We start from the raw sequence: 18,353 nt of genomic DNA, 5'->3' as shown, positions 1-18,353 counted from the left end.
CGGGGGAGTTTCAGGTGGTGTTCAAGGGGACCCCAGGGCCACTCCCAGCAATTCTCCGCCAACTGGGCTGGTCGTTCAATGTGAGGGTCCTCTGGTACCGGGACCACCAGACTACACGTGGCAGTGCTGGGGGTGTCCAGGACTCCACCTGTTGATGGGGGTGGGGCTTGTGGTAGGGAGTTGGGCCTGGCCCTGGTCCACTTTTAGCTTAACGCCTACTTCAGGATTCTCAATTACTTGTACCTTCCTGCTCCGTGCGTGCGTGTGTGTATATGGGGTGGGTAGTTTGGGGCCACACCCTGCAGTGCTGGCACTGGCTCCCCATGGTGTTCAGGGAACCATGCATTGTGGGGGATTGGACCCAGGCTTCTTCTCATAATGGGCTCCGGCCCTTTGAGCTATCTCCCTGATTTTTGCTTCTTTTGTTTGTTTGTTTGTTTTTGTTTTTGTTTTTGGGTCACACCCGGCGATGCACAGGGGTTACTCCTGGCTCTTCACTCAGGAATTACCCCTGATGGTGCTCAGGGGACCATATGGGATGCTGGGATTAGAATCCGGGTCGGCCGCGTGCAAGGCAAATGCCCTACCCGCTGTGCTATCGCTCCAGCCCCTGATTTTTGCTTCTTAAAATTCTTTGTTGCACTTTTCAAAGCACAGCCTTTCCTGTTTGGTCCCAACCCACGCCTGGAGATATGCATGTGCCCACTCTGGAGAACGGAAGTGGATCCAGGCTTACATTTATCCTCCTGAGCAGTTTAAAAACAGAGGGCCTTGCCCCACTCTGCAGGGCCAACCGCGTGCAGCTCTCAGCCGTGGCCCTTTGGCTATCTCCCGGGCCCGGGGTGATCACTGTGCTCTCTGCTCGGGGCTGTTCCCGTCCAGGGGATGGGAATCACCGAGACCACCAGCACTCCTGCAGCCGAGCTGGGGTCAGCCCTGTTCCCAAACCCCTGAGTGCTGTGGGTGGAGTCTGGCCCAGCCTGGGTTTCTCTGGGGATCCTAAGGGGAGAATGCAGCCCGCAAGGGTAGGGAGGGAACCCTGAAACTCACCACATAATGGTCACATCCTGTTTTTAAGTAATACTGGAACTTGAGGCAGTGGAACTTGAGGCTTCACTTAATGGACATGTCCCCCACTTTTAAAAAAAATTTAAGGGCCACAGCAATAGTACAGCTGGTAGGGCGTTACCTCCAACCCTTTTACCCCTGCTACCCCGTATGGTCCCCCAGCACCACCGAGTGATTCTTGAGTGCAGAGCCGGGAGTAAGCCCTGAGCACAGCTGGGTTGACCTGAAAGCAAAATTTTTACTTGGGGGAGGTTTGAGGGCGACATCCCAGGGTGCTTAGGGCTGCTCTTGGCTCTGTGCTCTGGAGTGACTCCTGGCGATGCTTTGGGGACCATATGCAGTACCTGGGTTTCAAACCTGAGTCAGTGTGGAAGGCCTCAGTCACTATCTCTCTGGCCCATATTCCACTTGTTGATGATGTTGTTTTGGGGCCACACACAGTGGTGCTCAGGGCTTACCACTGGGTCTGGCTCAGGGTTATATATGTGTGTGTATATATATACTTATGTGTGTGTGTGTATGTATGTATATATATATATATATATATATAATTATGGCTGGAGCAATAGCACAGTGGGTAGGGCGTTTGCCTTGCATGCAGCTGACCTGGGTTCTATTTCTCTACCCCTCTTGGAGAGCCCAAAAAGCTACCAAGAGTATCTCGCCCGAACGGCAGAGCCTGGCAAGCTACCCGTGGCGTATTTGATATGCCAAAAATAGTAACAATAAGTCTCACAACGGAGACATTACTGGTGCCCGCTCGAGCAAATTGATGAATAACAGGATGATAGTGATACAGTGATACATAATTATAACATATAATATATACATACACACACTTTAGCTTCTCTTCAGTACCATGGGTTATCATAAAACTTTTGTACTCAGAGTGGGGGGGAATCACATTCATTAGGACCGCAAGTCAAAAAGGTTGACAAACAAAACGCAAGTCCACCAGTCCTAGAGCAAAAAGGACTTTTGTTGTTTTAAAGTAACATTGTCAGTCACTTCTAAGATGTGTTTCCCTAACCAAGCCTTTGTCAAAGGTCTGATCTGAGGGATGGGGCCCGAGTCCGAGTGTTTCACTGTAGTGTAGCCCTGTTTCCCTAACTGTCCGGCCTTCTCTTCCACTTCGGAGGGTCCGTGAAGGCCTCTATCTAGAGTTTCTCGAATATCTTTGGCAGCCCCTCTGCCGGAAGGGCCAGGCTCGTGGCATCCCCCAGTTGCTTTGCAAACTCGCTGCTGCCCTGGTTAGCTGGAGACTCCCTTACCGCCAAATGCTGCAGACCTGGCACAGTACTGGACTCCTCAGACCCCGAACACGGTGGAAAACCTCCACGGTGCTGGGGGTACTTACTTGGGGCTCAACTTTAAGAAAGGAAAGCCTGGCACATGGCTGCAGCTGGAGTACTGTGTGCATGCCAAGGGACGTTTCTGGAACCAATCGGAGGGCCCGAAGCCCTGCCCATTGCATCCCATCGTGCCCCGCCCCTTCAGCCTCCCCACACCCGGTCCTGCTTACCTGCCCCTCTGCTGGGGGTTCATTTTGCCTGGAAGGTCGTTGGTTTGTGGAGAGCTGGTTGCCTTCCCGGTACTAAGGCACAGCTCCATCCATCTCTCACTCTTCTAACAAATATGAGAAGATTAATATTTTATGTTATAATTGTCGGGCTCATAAACTATAAATGGCTATTTTGCGACCTGTTCTCTCTGCCCCCCTGTAGAGCACAATTTCTTCTTTGTTAATTTTCCTTTGCAGCATTTAAGGCTAGGGACAGACATTTGAGAGATGGAAACATACATAATTATTTTGTTGAAAGTATTTTGTTGCTTTGAGAAATTTTTTTCTTTAAGTAATAATCCTAAAGTTGGGAGATAGAGCTGCTGACTATAATTGCCGATACAGTAGTTTGGTCACATTCAAGATGATTTCTGGCATGATTTCTGGATGTTAAAGGGGTTTGTTGAATTGCTTTTTTTTTTTTTTCTTTTCGGGTCACACCCACTGATGCACAGGGGTTATTCCTGGCTCTGTACTCAGGAATTACCCCTGGCAGTGCTCAGGGGCAGTGCTCAGGGGACCGTATGGGATGCTGGGAACCGAACCCAGGTCAGCCGCATGCAAGGCAAACCTGCTGTGCTATCACTCCAGCCCCCGAATTGCGTCTTAATTAATTGCAAAAGGTGGGATGTCAGTTGGGATGCCTCAGTTTCAACCCTCCGCTTGCCAGCAATGTAGAGCAGTGCCCGTTTCCCAAGTATTCCATGTGCTGCCCGTTAAGTGCAAAGTGAGCTTCATCTTCATAGTTTTACTAAGATAAATTCCAGAATCTTCTCTCAAGCCACCTCCACAGGCTTCACACTCATCCTTAGCCCAATTTCTTAACCCAAAGCAGTGATAGCTAGGGCGTAGCTAGAAGGTTGGTTTGCTCTGGGACCTAGATGGGTCCCTAAAACGAGCCACAGGAGACTTCCCCCTTCCTGAAAAAGCTGCCTTTTGGCCACAACACTTTCAAACTGACAGTACTTTCCCCCTCAAATGCACAAAGATCAGCAGGAAAATCAGCCAAGATTGATCATTTGAAGGATATTATGTCCCAAACAGATGGCTGGTTTTATTTTGCTAGAACATCAAGTAAGGTTGAACATCAGGAAGACACAGCATCTCCTTATCATGGCTGAGAAGGAAAACTCCTGACCTTCAAACTCCTTACCTTGGGAGTTTGGGGGGTATCTGGTAATTGGGGACTGAAAGCAGGCAAGACTGGATGTAGTTCAGTGATCAAGTGCATGCATATATATGTAATAAAAATGTGTGAGATGTGTGATTCAGATGGTAGAGCCACAGTTCCTGACATGTGTTAGACCTTGCGTTTGACTGCTGACACTGTATCCATACCCCCCTCCAGCTCTGCTGGACCCCCGGTACTGCCAGAAATGAACCCCACAACAATAACAAAGTGGGCCAAGGATGTAGCTCAGTGATAAAGTGACTGTCTTGCTGGGTGAGGCCCTTGGTTGATCTCTTAGTATTACACACACACACATCTCTCTCTCTCTCTCTCTCTCTCTCTCTCTCTCTCTCTCTCTCTCTCTCTCTCTCTCTCTCTCTCTCTCCCTCCCTCTCCCCCTCCCTCCCTCCCTCCCTCTCTCTCTCTCCCTCCTTCCCTCCCTCTCTCTCGCTCTCTTTCTCTCTCCCTTCCTCCCTCTCTCTCTCCCCTCCCCCCTTCCAAGGGAGAAAAAGAAGGAAGAAGATGACATAATTTGGGTCAGAAGGAAAGGAGAAAAAATAGGAAAGGGGCAGAGCGATAGTATAGCGGGCAGGGCATTTGTCTTGTACACAACTGACCTGGGTTTGATTCTTCCCGCTACCTCATATGGTCCCCCAAGCCCCTGCAGGAGTGATCCCTGAGTGCAGAGCCAGGAGTAAGCGCTAAGCACTGCCAGGTATAGCCCCCCAAATGCCCAAAATAAATTTAAAAAAAAAAAAAGAAGGAAGGAAGGAGGGAGGAAAGAAGGCAGGCCCGAGACGCAGCGAGGTCGTAGGGCAGTCTCCTGGTATGCTGAGACCTGGATTTACTCCCCGACACCACCAAAAGACAGTCCCAGCACACGGGGGGGGGGGGGGGGGGGGGGGGGGGAACGGGACGGGGAGAAAAGCCTGGGGCGAATTCTCAGCCCAGCTGCCGGCTGTTCTTTGAAGTCTCTTCAAAAATCTTTCTTTTTTTTCAGCATCTCCCCAAGCCCAGGATTGCTTGTGGCCCCAGGTCAGGTGGCAGGGTGGTCTTTTTGTTTGTTTGGAGGGTGGAGGCCCTCCCAGTGGTGCTCACGGCTTACTCCTGCCTGTCAACTCAGAGTTCACTCCTGGCGGGCTCTGGGACCATCTGGGGTGTCAGGGATGCCGCCCGGGTGGACCCACTGTCCTCTGCCCCGACCCGCAGGTGGCCTTTGGGGAGAGCAGAGCACATCCTCAGCCCCCATCCTGGCTCAGTCCCGTGCAGGTCAAGAGCCCCCTCCGGGCGGAGGCCCACACCCGCCTTCTCTGAACCCCCCCGCCCCCCCCCCCCCCCGCTTGGCGCGTGCGTGCTGCCCTGGTCTCGGCTTCAGTTCCGTTCTCTGGGAGAGTCCAGGCTGCTAGCACCCTTCCCCAGCAACGCTCCAGGAACCGTTCCAGCTGAGGCCTGAGAGCTTTCACTGTGTCTTGCTCCCGCGCTGACCTGCTCTGCTCCGTGACTGAGTCTCTGCGGGAGAAACTGAGTCTAAAGCCGTGACCTTGCCGAAGGCACGTGTGGAAGTCCGAGCTATTTTTAGGGCCCTCTTCCAGTCTCACCGTCTGAACCGTCGCCCCGTGAGCTCGTCAGCTTGCCCCAGAGAGTTTGCCACAAGCCCGTTCATGCACCAGCACTTGGCCGGGAGCCGGGGCCTTCTGGAGTCAGTGGTTGGAAGGTGGGGCAGGAGCAGAAGCTGCTGTGATGGACCTGGCTCCAGACCCAGTTCACTTTGAAACCAGTGATGCCAGCCAGTGGTGCCAGGAAGAACCTGGGAGGAAGTGGTAATGCCCACCCCGGGGCGTACCATTTACCAGCCGTGCCGTGACTCATGGCTCACAGGGAAGCTGGTCGTGTTCCTACTGGTGCCTCGGCAAGTTTCCTGGGCAGCTCAGTGCCCGCCTGCACCCCCTTCAGAGTATCCCTCCCGAATGTGGGTTGGGGCTCCCTGCACGGCCGTCCGGCCTGAGAGCCCCCTCCCCACAGAGCGGCTGCTCCTTCCCCGTGTTCCTTCCCCAGGTCGATGGCTTCTCTGAGGTGGAGACACGGGCCTGAACTCAAAGTCAAGAACATTAGTTGGAACTGGAGTGATAGCACAACGGGAAGGGCGTTTGCCTTGCATGCGGCCAACCCGGGTTCGATTCTTAGCATCGCATATGGTCCCCCGAGCACGGCCAGGGGGTAATTCCTGAATGCAGAGCCAGGAGTGACCCCTGTGCTTTGCCGGTGTGACTCAAAAAGAAAAAAAAAAGAAACATCGGTCGATGGGGAGGGTATGTAAAGCGTTTGCTGACTAGGCTAAAGGTATGATTCATGGACAGTTTGGGGAGGGTCTGGCCCTGGGCCTTTAGCTCTGCCACCTCAGGAGGCAGGCCCTGCCTTTTCCCACAGGAGGACACGGCTTCCCAGTGCCCCTGCCGTCGGGATTGGAACCCAGCCCCCAGCCCCGGCTGCTCCCCGTCTTGTTCCCCGGACTCAAAAGCCAAGCCTGCGGCTCCCTCGCTGTGGTCCCTGCTTCCCTGACCTGTTTCCCAGGTGGGAAGTATGAAGGTGCGACCCTCACGTGTTGTTTGGGGGTCTGGGAGCCTGGCCCCGCCGGCTTGGCCCGTGCCCCTTGATACCGCGCCTCCAGCCGGGCTGGGCTAGACTCCTGGGCCCCTCCCTGTCGCAGCAGACACCTGGCTCTGTCCGTGTCTTCTCGGCGTTGCTCGGCCCCCCGCCTCTAGTGTGGGCGAACAGCCTGAACCTTGGGCTGCCGGTGTTTGGAGCTAGGTCAGAGCAGATACTGGCAAAGTACACGGTGCATTCCTGTGGGGGCGGAGCTCAGAGAAGAGGCTTCTCGGCTCCTGGCAGCTCTCAGAGTTTGGGGGGTGAAGGCTTCTGAGTAAGAGGGGTGTCATCCGTTGCCCTCCTCTCCTGCTGGGTGGCTGGTGAGGGCTTGCTCACTCAGGGAGATGGCTGGCACTTCCCTGGCAGGAGCTGGTTGCTGAGGAGGAAGAGGACCAGGCAGAGCCGTGGGCAGCGCACTTGCTGTGCCTCCAGCCTGGGTCAGTCCCAGACACCACATAGGGTGCCCTGAGCCCTGCCAGGGGTAAGACCTGAGCACCCCTGGGTATGACCCGCAAAACCTAAATAACTAATTAAATAGGAAGAGGGCTGTTTTTAAAATGGGGGCGGGGGCTGGTGTGATAGCACAAGGGTAGGGTGTTTGAATTGCACGCGGCCAAGCCAGGTTCAATCCCCAGCATGCCATATGGTCCCCCGAGCACCACCAGGAGTAATTCCTGAGTGCAGAGCCAGGAGTAACCCCTGTGCATCGCTGGGTGTGACCCAAAAAGCAAAATAAAATAAAATGGGGGCAAGTCCCTATTCTTAAGAATTCTCTCAGGGAGGCCAGAGCGACAGCACAGTGGGTCAGGTGTTTACCTTGCACACAGTCGACTGGGGTTCAATCCCAGGCACCTCATCTGGTCCCCTGAGCCTGCCAGGAGTGATCCCTGAACACTGCCAAGTCTGGCCCCAAAACAAACAAAAGAATTTTCCCATTAACAATCACTCTCCTAAATTAAGCAGCCTGAGGTGGTCTCACTAGTCCCTTGGCCTGGAAAACCCCTAAATGATGCCAATCAAGAGGTTCCTGGCCGGAGAGGTGGTACAGCCCTGCATGTGGCTGGCCTGGGCTCCATCCCTGGTACCACAGATGGTCTCCCCAGCCCTGCCAGGAATGTTTCCTGGGCACAGAGCGGGTCGGGGAGGGGGGAACATATCTTATGTGCTCAGGACTTACTCCTGACCCTAAGCTCAGCCTTGCCCTGGGCAGGGTTGGCTCCAGTGGCAGTGAAACACCCGCCTTGCATCCTGAGTTCCATCCCAGCCCTGCCCACATGCTCCCAGTGCTTGCCTCTGGGACACCTGGCAGGCAGCGGGCAGGCAGCTGTTCGAGAGCGCCATGGCCACGAGTGTAGAAAGCAAAGGGAAAGGGGATTCTGAAAAATAAATGTAAACAGGGCCAGAGCTGAGTAATACAGTGGAGAGGGCATTTGCCTTGCATGGAGCTGACCTGGGTTCCACCCTGACATCCCTCAGGTACCACCAGGTTTAAGTCCTGAGTGCAGAGCCAGGAGTAACCCCTGAGCATCACCGGGTTTGGCCCAAACACCAAAATAAATAAACGTAAATTTCATCATACTAGCGTAGAGTACATTTATCTGTAATTTGGGGGCCACACCAAGCAGTGCTCAGGGGCTGCTCCTGGCTCAGTGCTCAGGCTTGCTCCTGGTGCTGCTCAGGAAACCATAAGTGAAGAGTATGGGCAGAGGCTGGGAAGAGCATGATCCCATGGTGCTCATTGCAGAGTCAGCCTCGGGCCAGATGTCAACAGCACGAGGTGTTTGCCTGGCACATGTGCCACAGATGATCTCCTGAGCACTGTTGGGTAGGGCCCTAAAAACCAAGGGAAAAGGGAAAGAACAAACTCTTGGTGGAAAGGGGCTGCAGCGATAGCACAGCGGGTAGAGCGTTTGCCTTGCACGCGGCCGACCCGGGTTCGATTTCCAGCATCCCATATTGTCCCCTGAGCACCGCCAGGGGTAATTCCTGAGTGCAGAGCCAGGAGTAACCCCTGTGCATTGCCAGGTGTGACCCAAAAAGCAAAAAAATAAATAAAAATAAAAACAAACTCTTGGTGGAAGATGCGGTCCTAGTCCCAGGGGCGGCCCCTGCTTGCTCCTCACCGAGCCACGAGCCAGTGCAGCCTGCCAGAGCCGCAGACCTGAGGCCAAGCACAGTGACTTTCACCGGCTTCAGGGGAGAAAGTGTGAGCCTGCTTGGTGAGAGGCAACAAAGAAATAGCGTGAAAGTGAAAGAACCCATTAGAGCACCTTCCTGGACCAGCAGGACGCAGAGAACCTCCTGGAAATCCCCACTGGGTGATGGAGTGAGGCAGAAGGAGGCGAGCCAGCCCCTGAGGTCTCGGGGGAGGCTTGGAGCCCCCTCTCCCTCTTCCACTCTCCGATCCGCCCCCGCCCCACCCCAGGTAGGGTAAGATCTTACCTTTTTTTTTTTCTTTGTTTTTTTTTTTGTTTTGTTTTGGGGCCAAACCCAGTGCAGTGCTCAGGGCTTACCCCTGGCTCTGCTCAGGGATCACTGCCAGCAGGACTCAGCGACAATGTGGGATGCCAGGGGTCCAACCATGGTCAGTCTCCTGCAAAGCAAACGCCCTACCTGCTGTGCTATGGCTCAAGTCCTTCTTTCACCCAGATTGGTTTTGCCCGGTTTGGAACCTCGTGTCCATGGCAGCCTCTCAATGAAAGCGTTTGTACTAACCTGTGTCTTTAGGAGACATCCGGCCGTTCACATGTTCTTGGGGCTGATTCACCTTGTTTTGTTTTGGTTTTGGGGTGGCACAACTAGCGATGCTCAGGTGACACCTGGCTCTGTACTCAGGATCATTCCTGGCAGACTTAGGGGGCCATCTGGGATGCTGGGGATCGAACCCAGGTTGTCCGCATCTAAGTCAGGTGCCCTACTCTTCCTACTCTGGCTCAGCCCCTGATTCACTTTGCGGTATAGACTGCAGACCCATGTTCTCTCCACTCTGCTGGATTTTGGGGGGAAATGTGCATAATCCATAAATTCTGTCAAATGGTGTTGCAAGGCAACTATCCCAATTTACACTCCTTTGTCACGCCTGTACTTTGAAAAGTGTATATTACTGTGGCAAAATATTAAGTGCTTCTACATTGGGGCTGGAGCAATAGCACAGCGGGTAGCGTGTTTGCCTTGCACGTGGCCGACCCCAGCATCCCATATGGTCCCCTGAGCACCGCCAGGAGTAATTCCTGAGTGCAGAGCCAGGAGTAACCCCTGTGTATCACCAGGTATGACCCAAAAAGCAAAAAAAAAAAAAAAAAGTGCTTCTATGTTGTTGTCCAACTATCACCATTATCTGTCTCAGGATCCTCCTATGGTCCCAAACAGAAACTCCCATCTAGTAGCAGAACTCTGCCCCTCCCTACTCTCGCCCAGCACAACCTCTGTTTTACTTTCTCCATAAATCTGGTGGAGCTCGGCCATGCAGTACTTGTTTGTCCTGTTTTCAAGGCTTCTCCATATTGTAGCATGCGTCAGAGCTTTGTTCCTTTAAAGGGTGACTAACTCTGTTCGGAGCGCGTGCCAGATTCTTTTTGTTCGCCTCTTGACGGACTGGGGTGGTTTCCGTCTTTTGGCTGTTGTGCGTAATGAGGCAGTGGGAATTGGTGTACAAGTGTCTCTGGCTATCTTCCTATTTGCAAGTAGCCCCCCAGCTCCCCAACAAGGTCGCCCTCCTGTGTGTGAAGTGTCAGCGTGTTATGATTGGATTTGCATCATGTACTCGGTGCCTAATGACCTGGTGGGGGGGGGGGGTTGTGTGTGTGTGTGTGTGACTAGTGGCAGGAGCAAGTTCAGGGCCACGTCCAGCAGTGCTCAGGGCTTACTCCTGGCCCTCTTGCCCATTCCTAGCGAGCTCTGGGGACCGAAAGCACCAAGGGTCAAACTTCCTTCATCCCTGGCTCCTGAGACCTCTGTGACCTTGGTCTCAGCCCACACACCCACAGTTCCACTGGCCTGCCGGCCTTAAAGGCCAGCTTGAGCCAGCTCTCCACGCCCCTCAGCCTGCATGGCACGCACCTAGGCACGGGGCTGGTCAGGGCACCAGTTGAGTTTTGTTCCTCCTGGGGAAGCCTGGCCGGGAGCTGCCAGCCCACCTACCTAACCTCTCTTCTCTCCACAGTGGCTTATGCAGGATGCTCAGAGCAGAAGCCCACCCTCCCTGAGACCAGCCCCCGCTTCAGTGAGCTGAACCGCAGAGCAGTCCAGGTAAAACGTCAGCTCACCGGCAGGGAGCAGGAAGACTGTGCTCTGTGCAGGTCCAGATGGCTACTGCCCAGTGGCCAGCCTGAGCCAAGTCCCCATTCCTGGGCAGCCTCAGGCAGGCCTGGAGCCCTCAGCTGGCCTGGGTGAGGCTCTAAGTAGTGTAGTGCCGCCAGATTCCCCAGGTGGGGGCGCCAGAGAGTCAGCCAGCTGGGTTTGGGGCGTGGTGAGGGGGTGCGCCTGGATCCCTTATCCCACCTCCCTTTCCTTCTTTCCCATATTATCCGGTATCACCAGTCTGGTGCAGAACCCAAAACAGAAAAGGTTGGGGGACAGGGAGGGAGACTGCTGCGGGTACGGCTCTTGCCTTGTCTGGGGTGATCCCCCCCCACTAGACTAGAGTGTGTTGGAGGAGTCCGTCATGGCCCCTCTGCCTGACACATCCACTCTCCTTGCAGGACAGAGAAGCTTCGCCGCCCTCCCTCACCAGCCGGGTCTTACGACGACGCAAGAGGGAGTGGGTGGTGCCCCCGATCTCTGTCTCCGAGAATGGCAAAGGGCCCTTCCCCCAGAGGCTGAATCAGGTACGCCAGGGCCAGGACGCTGCGGACACCCTCATGCAGAGGGTGGACACGGGACGGGGGGGGTCCCCGGGGAGCACGGGACTGCCAAGGCAAGGCCCCACCCGGGGTGCCCTGCGCCCCCTGCTGTGAGTAGTAGGTCCCCGAGTCAGTTCCGTGTCCACCCGCTTCCAGCTCAAGTCCAACAAGGACAGGGGCACCAAGATCTTCTACAGCATCACGGGGCCCGGGGCGGACAGCCCCCCTGAGGGCGTCTTCACCATCGAGAAGGAGACAGGCTGGCTGCTGCTGAACAAGCCTCTGGACCGGGAGAAGATCGCCAAGTATGAGGTGAGTCACCCACGAGGAGCAGGCCCTGGGGGCAGGCGGGGTGGGGCGGGGGCAGGGGTCGTTGTGCCGGGCTGACCCCTGACCTCTGCACCCGCAGCTCTTTGGCCACGCCGTGTCGGAAAACGGGGCCTCCGTGGAAGAGCCCATGAACATCTCCGTCATCGTCACAGACCAGAACGACCACAAGCCCCAGTTCACCCAGGAGGTCTTCCGAGGGGGCGTTTCCGAGGGGGTATTGCCTGGTACGAGGACAGCCGGACACACGTCTCACCGTGGGGCGCACTCTTGGACCCGGGGCTGGAGCCGTAGGACAGTGGGCAGGGCGCTGGCCTTAGTGCACCGCTGTGGCCGAGATCCGGCTCCAGCCCTGGCACGCCATGTGGTCTCCGGGGCACGGATCGAGGAAGGGCTCACGAGCACTGGACCAAATCACCTCCCCCCTGGGGCCGGAGCAATAGTATGCATGTAGACCTTTCGCCTCGAAGGCGAGCCAGGTTTGATCCCTGGCCCCGTATGTTCCTCCGAGCACCGCCAGGAGTGACCCCTGAGCACAGAGCCTGGGGCAGCCCTGTGCATCACTGTGCACCTGTCCAAAAAACAATGAAAAAGGGCTGGAGCAATAGCACAGCGGGTAGGGCATTTGCCTTGCACGCGGCCAACCCGGTTTCGATTCCCAGCATCCCATATGGTCCCCTGAACACCGCCAGGAGTAATTCCTGAGTGCAGAGCCAGGAGTAACCCCTGTGCATTGCCAGGTGTGACCCAAAAAGCAAAAAAAAAAAAAAAAGAAAGAAAAAGAAAATTAATCAGTAATTTATATTTTTGTATAGAACCGGGTGGCTCAGTACTTTAGACAGCTCCTTTTCTCATTAGGCTCGGAAACCTCGGGTGCTGCACCCCAGCGTCAGGGTCCGTCTGTCCTTGCCCTGTGCTTGGCTCCGCCCAAGCTCCCCTGGTGGTTTTGCCAGCGCCCTTGTCACTGGGAGGTGGGTGATCGGGACATGGCCTGCAGGCTGTCAGGGTTCAGTCCCACGGCCTGAGGGGCCCCCGTCGGGCCTGGACCCCACCTCCAGTGCAGGGTCTAAGGCAGGGCTCTGGCTCCCGTCTATGTCACGAGGCAGGAGATGACACCGAGTGTGTGAGCAGGGGAAGGGGGAGGCGGGGGGCGGAGGGCGCCTCATGCATCCCCTCGCCTCCCCACAGGCACCTCTGTGATGCAGGTGACGGCCACGGACGAGGACGATGCCATCCACACCTACAACGGGGTGGTCGCTTACTCCATCCACAGCCAGGAGCCCAAGGACCCCCATGCCCTCATGTTCACCGTGCACCGGAGCACGGGCACCATCAGCGTCATCTCCAGTGGCCTGGACCGGGAGGTGGGTGGCCCCAGGCACAGGTGCCCCGCCTCCCCAGGCTCCTCCCCCTCCCCCGCCCCAAGCCCTGCACCATGCAGTGGGGGCCCAGGTCAGCCAGGAGTGAGGGGCAGGCGGCAGGCCGCCTCATTGCTAGCTGATGCCTTCACCCAAACTGGTCCTTGGGGGCCAGTACCAGGCCCAGGGGGTCCCCACAGTCCCCCTCTCCCCGCGCCCCTCCCCCTCGAGCACTGAGTGGAAGCATCACGGCTGACGGGAGAGACAGGGGCGGTCCCTTCCCCAGCACCCCTCCCGAGGCCGAGAACCCCGGCTCGGACTCCCAGTGACCCCCACCCCTCCACAGAGAGTCCCCGAGTACACGCTGACCGTGCAGGCCACAGACATGGACGGCAACGGCTCCACCACCACCGCCGTGGCCATCGTGGAGGTCCTCGACGCCAACGATAACCCTCCCATGTTCGAGCCCCAGGAGGTAAGGCCCCGTTCTCCCCGGGCGATGAACCGCCAAGGTCTTCCCTGGCCTGTGAGACCCCGAAACCAGCCTGCCTGCCTTCAAGCACCAGTGCCACCCCTCTTTAGCTGTGTTCCCTTACTCAGACTGCTTGCCCTCTCTGTGCCCCACTTCCTAATCTGTAAAGTAGAGATTATAATTAAAAAGAAAAGGCAGCTTTTTGGCAAAGTTTTTGGTGGGGGGCACACGTGGCTATGCTCAGGGGATCACGCAGTCTGGGCATCGAACCTGGACCTCTTAGGTTCAACTTAACACCATCCTGGCGCCATAGTGCGTGCCTGATAGAGAAGTCACTTCAAGGGGCCGGAGTGATAGCACAGCGGGTAGGGCATTTGCCTTGCACACGGCCGACCCGGGTTCGATTCCCAGCATCTCATATGGTCCCCTGAGCACCGCCAGGAGTAATTCCTGAGTGCAGAGCCAGGAGTAACCCCTGTGCATCGCTGGATGTGACCCAAAAAGAAAAAAAAAAAAAACAAACCCAGAAGTCACTTCAATAAGCAGCAGAGGGCCAGAGAGCATGTGCAGAGGGGAGGCTTCTGCCTTGCACTAGTTCAGTTCCAGTTTGACCTCCAGCACCCTGCTTGGTGCCCTGAGCCCTGCCAGGAGTGAGTCCTGAAAGCGGCCCCACCAGGGCATGGTCTGTGCCCCGTGGTGGGCCAGAAGCCAGTGACGTGGGCCAGGTGGTCTCGCCCCAGAGAGGAGGAGGGGCAGCGGCTCCCTGGAGCTGATGGGCGAGTGGCCTGCCTCGGGTCTGACCACACTCTGGCCCTCTCCCTCCCCCAGTACGAGGCTCACGTGCCCGAGAACACCGTGGGTCAGGAGGTGCAGAGGCTGACGGTGACCGATCTGGACATCCCCAACTCTCCGGCGTGGCGCGCCACCTACCGCATCGTGGGTGGTGACGATGAGGGCCACTTCTCCATCACCACCGACCCTGAGAGCAACCAGGGGGTCCTGACAACCAGCAAGGTGAGTCCTTGGGCGCCCCCTCCTGGGCCCCTAGCACTTTCCATCTTCCTTGTTTGGGGCTTCCCTTAGTTCACACCTGACCCCTCATCAAGTAGGCGAGTCTCGGATATATCGGAGCATTCCGCACCCCCACCTCGGGTCTGTGGCTGCCTCCTGTCAGCCTTTCCACACAGAGAGCCGCTGTTGCCTTGCTCCACAGCTCAGTGATGTGTCTGAGTGCAAAATGCGTTACCTTGCCTAGAGGGACAGGCGGAAGCCAGAGTCGGCAGGTAAAGGGCTTGCCTTGCACTCGGCCAGCCCGGGTCCCACCGCCAGCATCCCAGGTCCCCCAAGCACCGCCAGGAGTGATCCCTGAGCTTAGAGCCACGAGTAAGTCCTGAGCACTGCGGGGTGTGATCCCAGAACCAAATAAATAACTCAATGGTAAGATCCCATTGTCTTTGCATAAAATTGGTGCTCTAGGAAGACAAGTCTATCTCTGATTTATTTTGCCTCCTTCCAACTTACCGTGAAAAATGGCCTAGTTTAAGAAGCAGTTTATAACTTTATTGTTTTGTTTTGGGACCACCTTGGCTCTGTGCTCAAGGGTAGCCCCTAATGGTGCTCTGAGAAGCATGCAGTGCCAGAGTCAAGCCTGGGTGTTTAACTGCAGGTTTTGTCTTGTTGTTGTTTTGCGGTGCCAGCAGTTGAATTCAGGGCCTCCCACATGTGTTCTGATGGTGCTACATTTTATTCAAGATTGTATTTAAGATTGTCTTCTATTTAAAGAGCATTGTGGGGGGGGGGGGCAGAGAGCTAGTGCCATGGGGAAGGCACTGGCCTTAAACATAGTTCAATCCCAGGGGCTGGAGCAATAGTACAGCAGGTAGGGCGTTTGCCTTGCACACAGCCAACCCGGGTTCGATTTCCAGCATCCCATATGGTCCCCTGAGCACCGCTAGGGGTGATTTCTGAGTGCAGAGCCAGGAGTAACCCCTGTGCATCACCAGGTGTGACCCAAAACCAAAACAAAGCAGAACAAACTAAGTATTTGAGGTGATTAGATAGTATAGGGGTTCGGGTGCTTGCTTTGCATCCCAACATCCGACCCCAGTTTGGTCCCCAGAACTGCATGTGGTCCCCTGAGCACCACCAGGGGTTACTTCCAAGCAAAGAGTCAGGAATGGCCCCTGAGCACCACTGGATATGACCCAGTCCCACCTACTCCTGCCAATAAATAAAATTCAAATCACGGGAGCATTTTAAAGGTTGTCTTCGGTTCTTAGGAATCGTACAGGGGTTAAGAGGTTTGCCTTATATGAGATTGACCCAAGGTTAAGCCCCATCACCACATGGTCCCCTGAGCACTGCCGGGAGTAACCCTAAGCAGAACTGGGAGAATCCCCCCAAACCCATCAGTATGGTCCAGCCTCCCCAAAACATTTTTTTAAAGACATGGATATTCAGGGTTGGAACGATAGCAGGTAGGGCATTTGCCTTGCACATGGTCTACCCGGGTTCGATTCCCAGCATCCCATATGGTCCCCTGAGCACTACCAAGAGTAATTCCTGAGTGCAGAGCTAGGAGTAATCCTGGTGCATCGCCGGGTGTGACCCAAAAAGCAAAAAAAAAAAAATGGATAGTCTTTTTTCATGCAACAAATTCTTTGTATAATTTTTCCCCTTTCACTTTATGAAATAAAATTTGCTTATAACTAACCTAACTTCTATGTAATTCAGGGGAGGGGCACACACAGTGGTCAGGGGTTGCTCCTGCCTCTGAAATCTGGGGTCACTCCCGGCTGGGCTTAGGGGACCACATGGGGTTCCGGGGCTCAAGCCAGATCAGCCACATGCCAGGCAAACGCCCTGCACACTGTGCTGCCTCTCCGGGCCCTCGCTCTAAAGAAATGGAGTGCACGCGGTGTAAAATAGAGGGGAAATGTGCTGGTTCTGTTTGTTTTTTTTGTTTTTTTGGGTTTTTTTTTGGTTTTTGGTTCACACCCGGCGATGCACAGGGGTTACTCCTGGCTCTGCACTCAGGAGTCACCCCTGGTGGTGCTCAAGGGACCATATGGGATGCTGGGAATTGAACCTGGGTCGGCCGCATGCAAGGCAAACACCCTACTCCACTGTGCTATTGCTCCAGCCCCGTGCTGGTTCTGTTTTTTAAAAAATTTTAAAGTTCCAGTCTGTAAACAGTTGGGCCAGCTCTGGCCGAAGATGTGCTGACAGGCCGGTGCGTGTGTCCAAACCCGAACGGACCGCAGCTGGCCCCGGCCCACCACACGTGCCCCACCACACCACACTGCGGTCTTTCCAGACGGCTCTTAGGAACAGGCACGAACAAATCAAATTAGGAGATCCCCTCAGAAGTCGAGTTCTTAGAAGATCCGGTTTATATTAAAACCACACCAGAAATGTGGGCGTGTAAGACGCATTCTAGACTAACGCTAAACAGACCTTCCACAACGAGAAGGGTGGCCGAGTCACGTGGGGAGCGGGACAGCCTGGCTGTCCCCGCCCAGACCCGCCAGTGCCACAGCCGCACTCCCGACAGTGCTCGGCCACCCCCGAGGGTGGAGTCACGTTTTGGGGTGATTGATGTCCCAGGGAAGAGGCCACAAGCTTGTTGTGGGGCTCGAGCCCTTGGTTCTCTCCCCCGTGCCCCGCCCGGGGCCCCCTCTCTGCTTGACCGCTCAGGGCCTTCCTCCTCTTTGCCCCCAGGGCTTGGACTTCGAGACCAAGAGCCAGTACAGCCTGTCCGTGGAGGTGACCAATGAGACCCCCTTCGTTGTGAAGCTCCCCACCTCCACGGCCACCGTCGTGGTCCTTGTGGACGACATGAACGAGGCCCCCGAGTTTGTGCCACCCTCCAGGGTGGTGGAAGTCGCGGAGGACGTGGGCCCTGGGGAGCCCGTGTGCGTCTACACTGCACAGGACCCGGATCGGGGGACTCAGAAAATCAGGTAGGCACCACGGGCATCGGGAAGGAGAGCGGGTCGGTGTGCCCACGCCCGCCCCCTCCCACTAGCCCCCTGCACTCTCCCCTGCGCTGGGCTGGGGGCGTTTCCTGGGACCCTGCTGGCAGACCCCCATGTTGTCTTCTGGCGGCATGAGGCGGCTTCTGACAGTTAATCACCGTTGCCTCCCAGTTACCGCATCCTGCGAGACCCGGCCGGGTGGCTCACGATGGACCCCGACAGCGGGCAGGTCACTGCTGCCGGCGGCCTGGACCGCGAGGATGAGCAGTTCGTGAGGGACAACATCTACCAAGTCACGGTCTTGGCCACAGATGACGGTATGAGCTTCCTCTGGGCCACCACACAGTACCACACAGGAACCACATGGGCACCTGTGGTTCTCCCAGTGACGTGACAGCACCTGATGTTTGTGGGGGCGGGAGGCCCTCTGCAAATTAATCTGGAAGATCAGAGGGATCTTCAGGAGACATTTTTGTTGTCATTGCTGTTGTTTTGGGTCACAGCTGGCAATACTCAGGGGTTACTCCTGGCTCTGCACTCAAGAATTACTCCTGGTGGTGCTCGGGGAACCATATAGGATGCCAGGGATCCAACTTGGGTCAACCGATGCAAGGCAAATGTCCTCCCTGCCGTACTATCAGTCCAGCCTTGGTTTTTTGTTTTTGTTTTGTTTTGGGGGCAGGGTGGTGCTCAGGGATCACTCTTGGCGGGGCTCATGGGACCATATTGGGCTTTGGGCATCCAACCCAGATTGTCCATGTCCAAGGCCAGGCCCCTACCCCAAGGGAGAGGGGGGTGTGTAGGGGCAGATGCACATAGGTGCATATGCGCTGCAGAACTTTACGTGGCGGGGGGTATGTTCACTGCTGAGCTGTTTCCCACGCTAGAAGAGTCTGTTTTGTTTTGAGTTTCGGGGGAGATTGTGTTTAGTT

General features: G+C 55.8%; 1 protein-coding gene across 1 annotated transcript in view; it reads left to right on the top strand.

Annotated features, from left to right (window-relative positions):
* The window catches only part of CDH3 (cadherin 3), a 52,417-nt gene that overhangs the window by 27,172 nt on the left and 6,892 nt on the right, over window positions 1–18,353 (top strand). The window contains exons 6-14 of the mRNA XM_055145608.1: window positions 10,609–10,694; window positions 11,147–11,272; window positions 11,444–11,599; window positions 11,697–11,841; window positions 12,803–12,978; window positions 13,319–13,447; window positions 14,273–14,458; window positions 17,165–17,406; window positions 17,593–17,738. Coding sequence (XP_055001583.1) covers window positions 10,609–10,694; window positions 11,147–11,272; window positions 11,444–11,599; window positions 11,697–11,841; window positions 12,803–12,978; window positions 13,319–13,447; window positions 14,273–14,458; window positions 17,165–17,406; window positions 17,593–17,738 — 1,392 coding nt within the window. The remainder of the gene's footprint in view (window positions 1–10,608; window positions 10,695–11,146; window positions 11,273–11,443; window positions 11,600–11,696; window positions 11,842–12,802; window positions 12,979–13,318; window positions 13,448–14,272; window positions 14,459–17,164; window positions 17,407–17,592; window positions 17,739–18,353) is intronic.

This window comes from Sorex araneus, chromosome 8, assembly GCF_027595985.1.
Source record: "Sorex araneus isolate mSorAra2 chromosome 8, mSorAra2.pri, whole genome shotgun sequence".
NCBI classification, from domain to species: Eukaryota; Metazoa; Chordata; class Mammalia; order Eulipotyphla; family Soricidae; genus Sorex; species Sorex araneus.
Note: the sequence above shows the minus strand (reverse complement) of the source record. Positions and strands in the feature narration are given on the sequence as shown.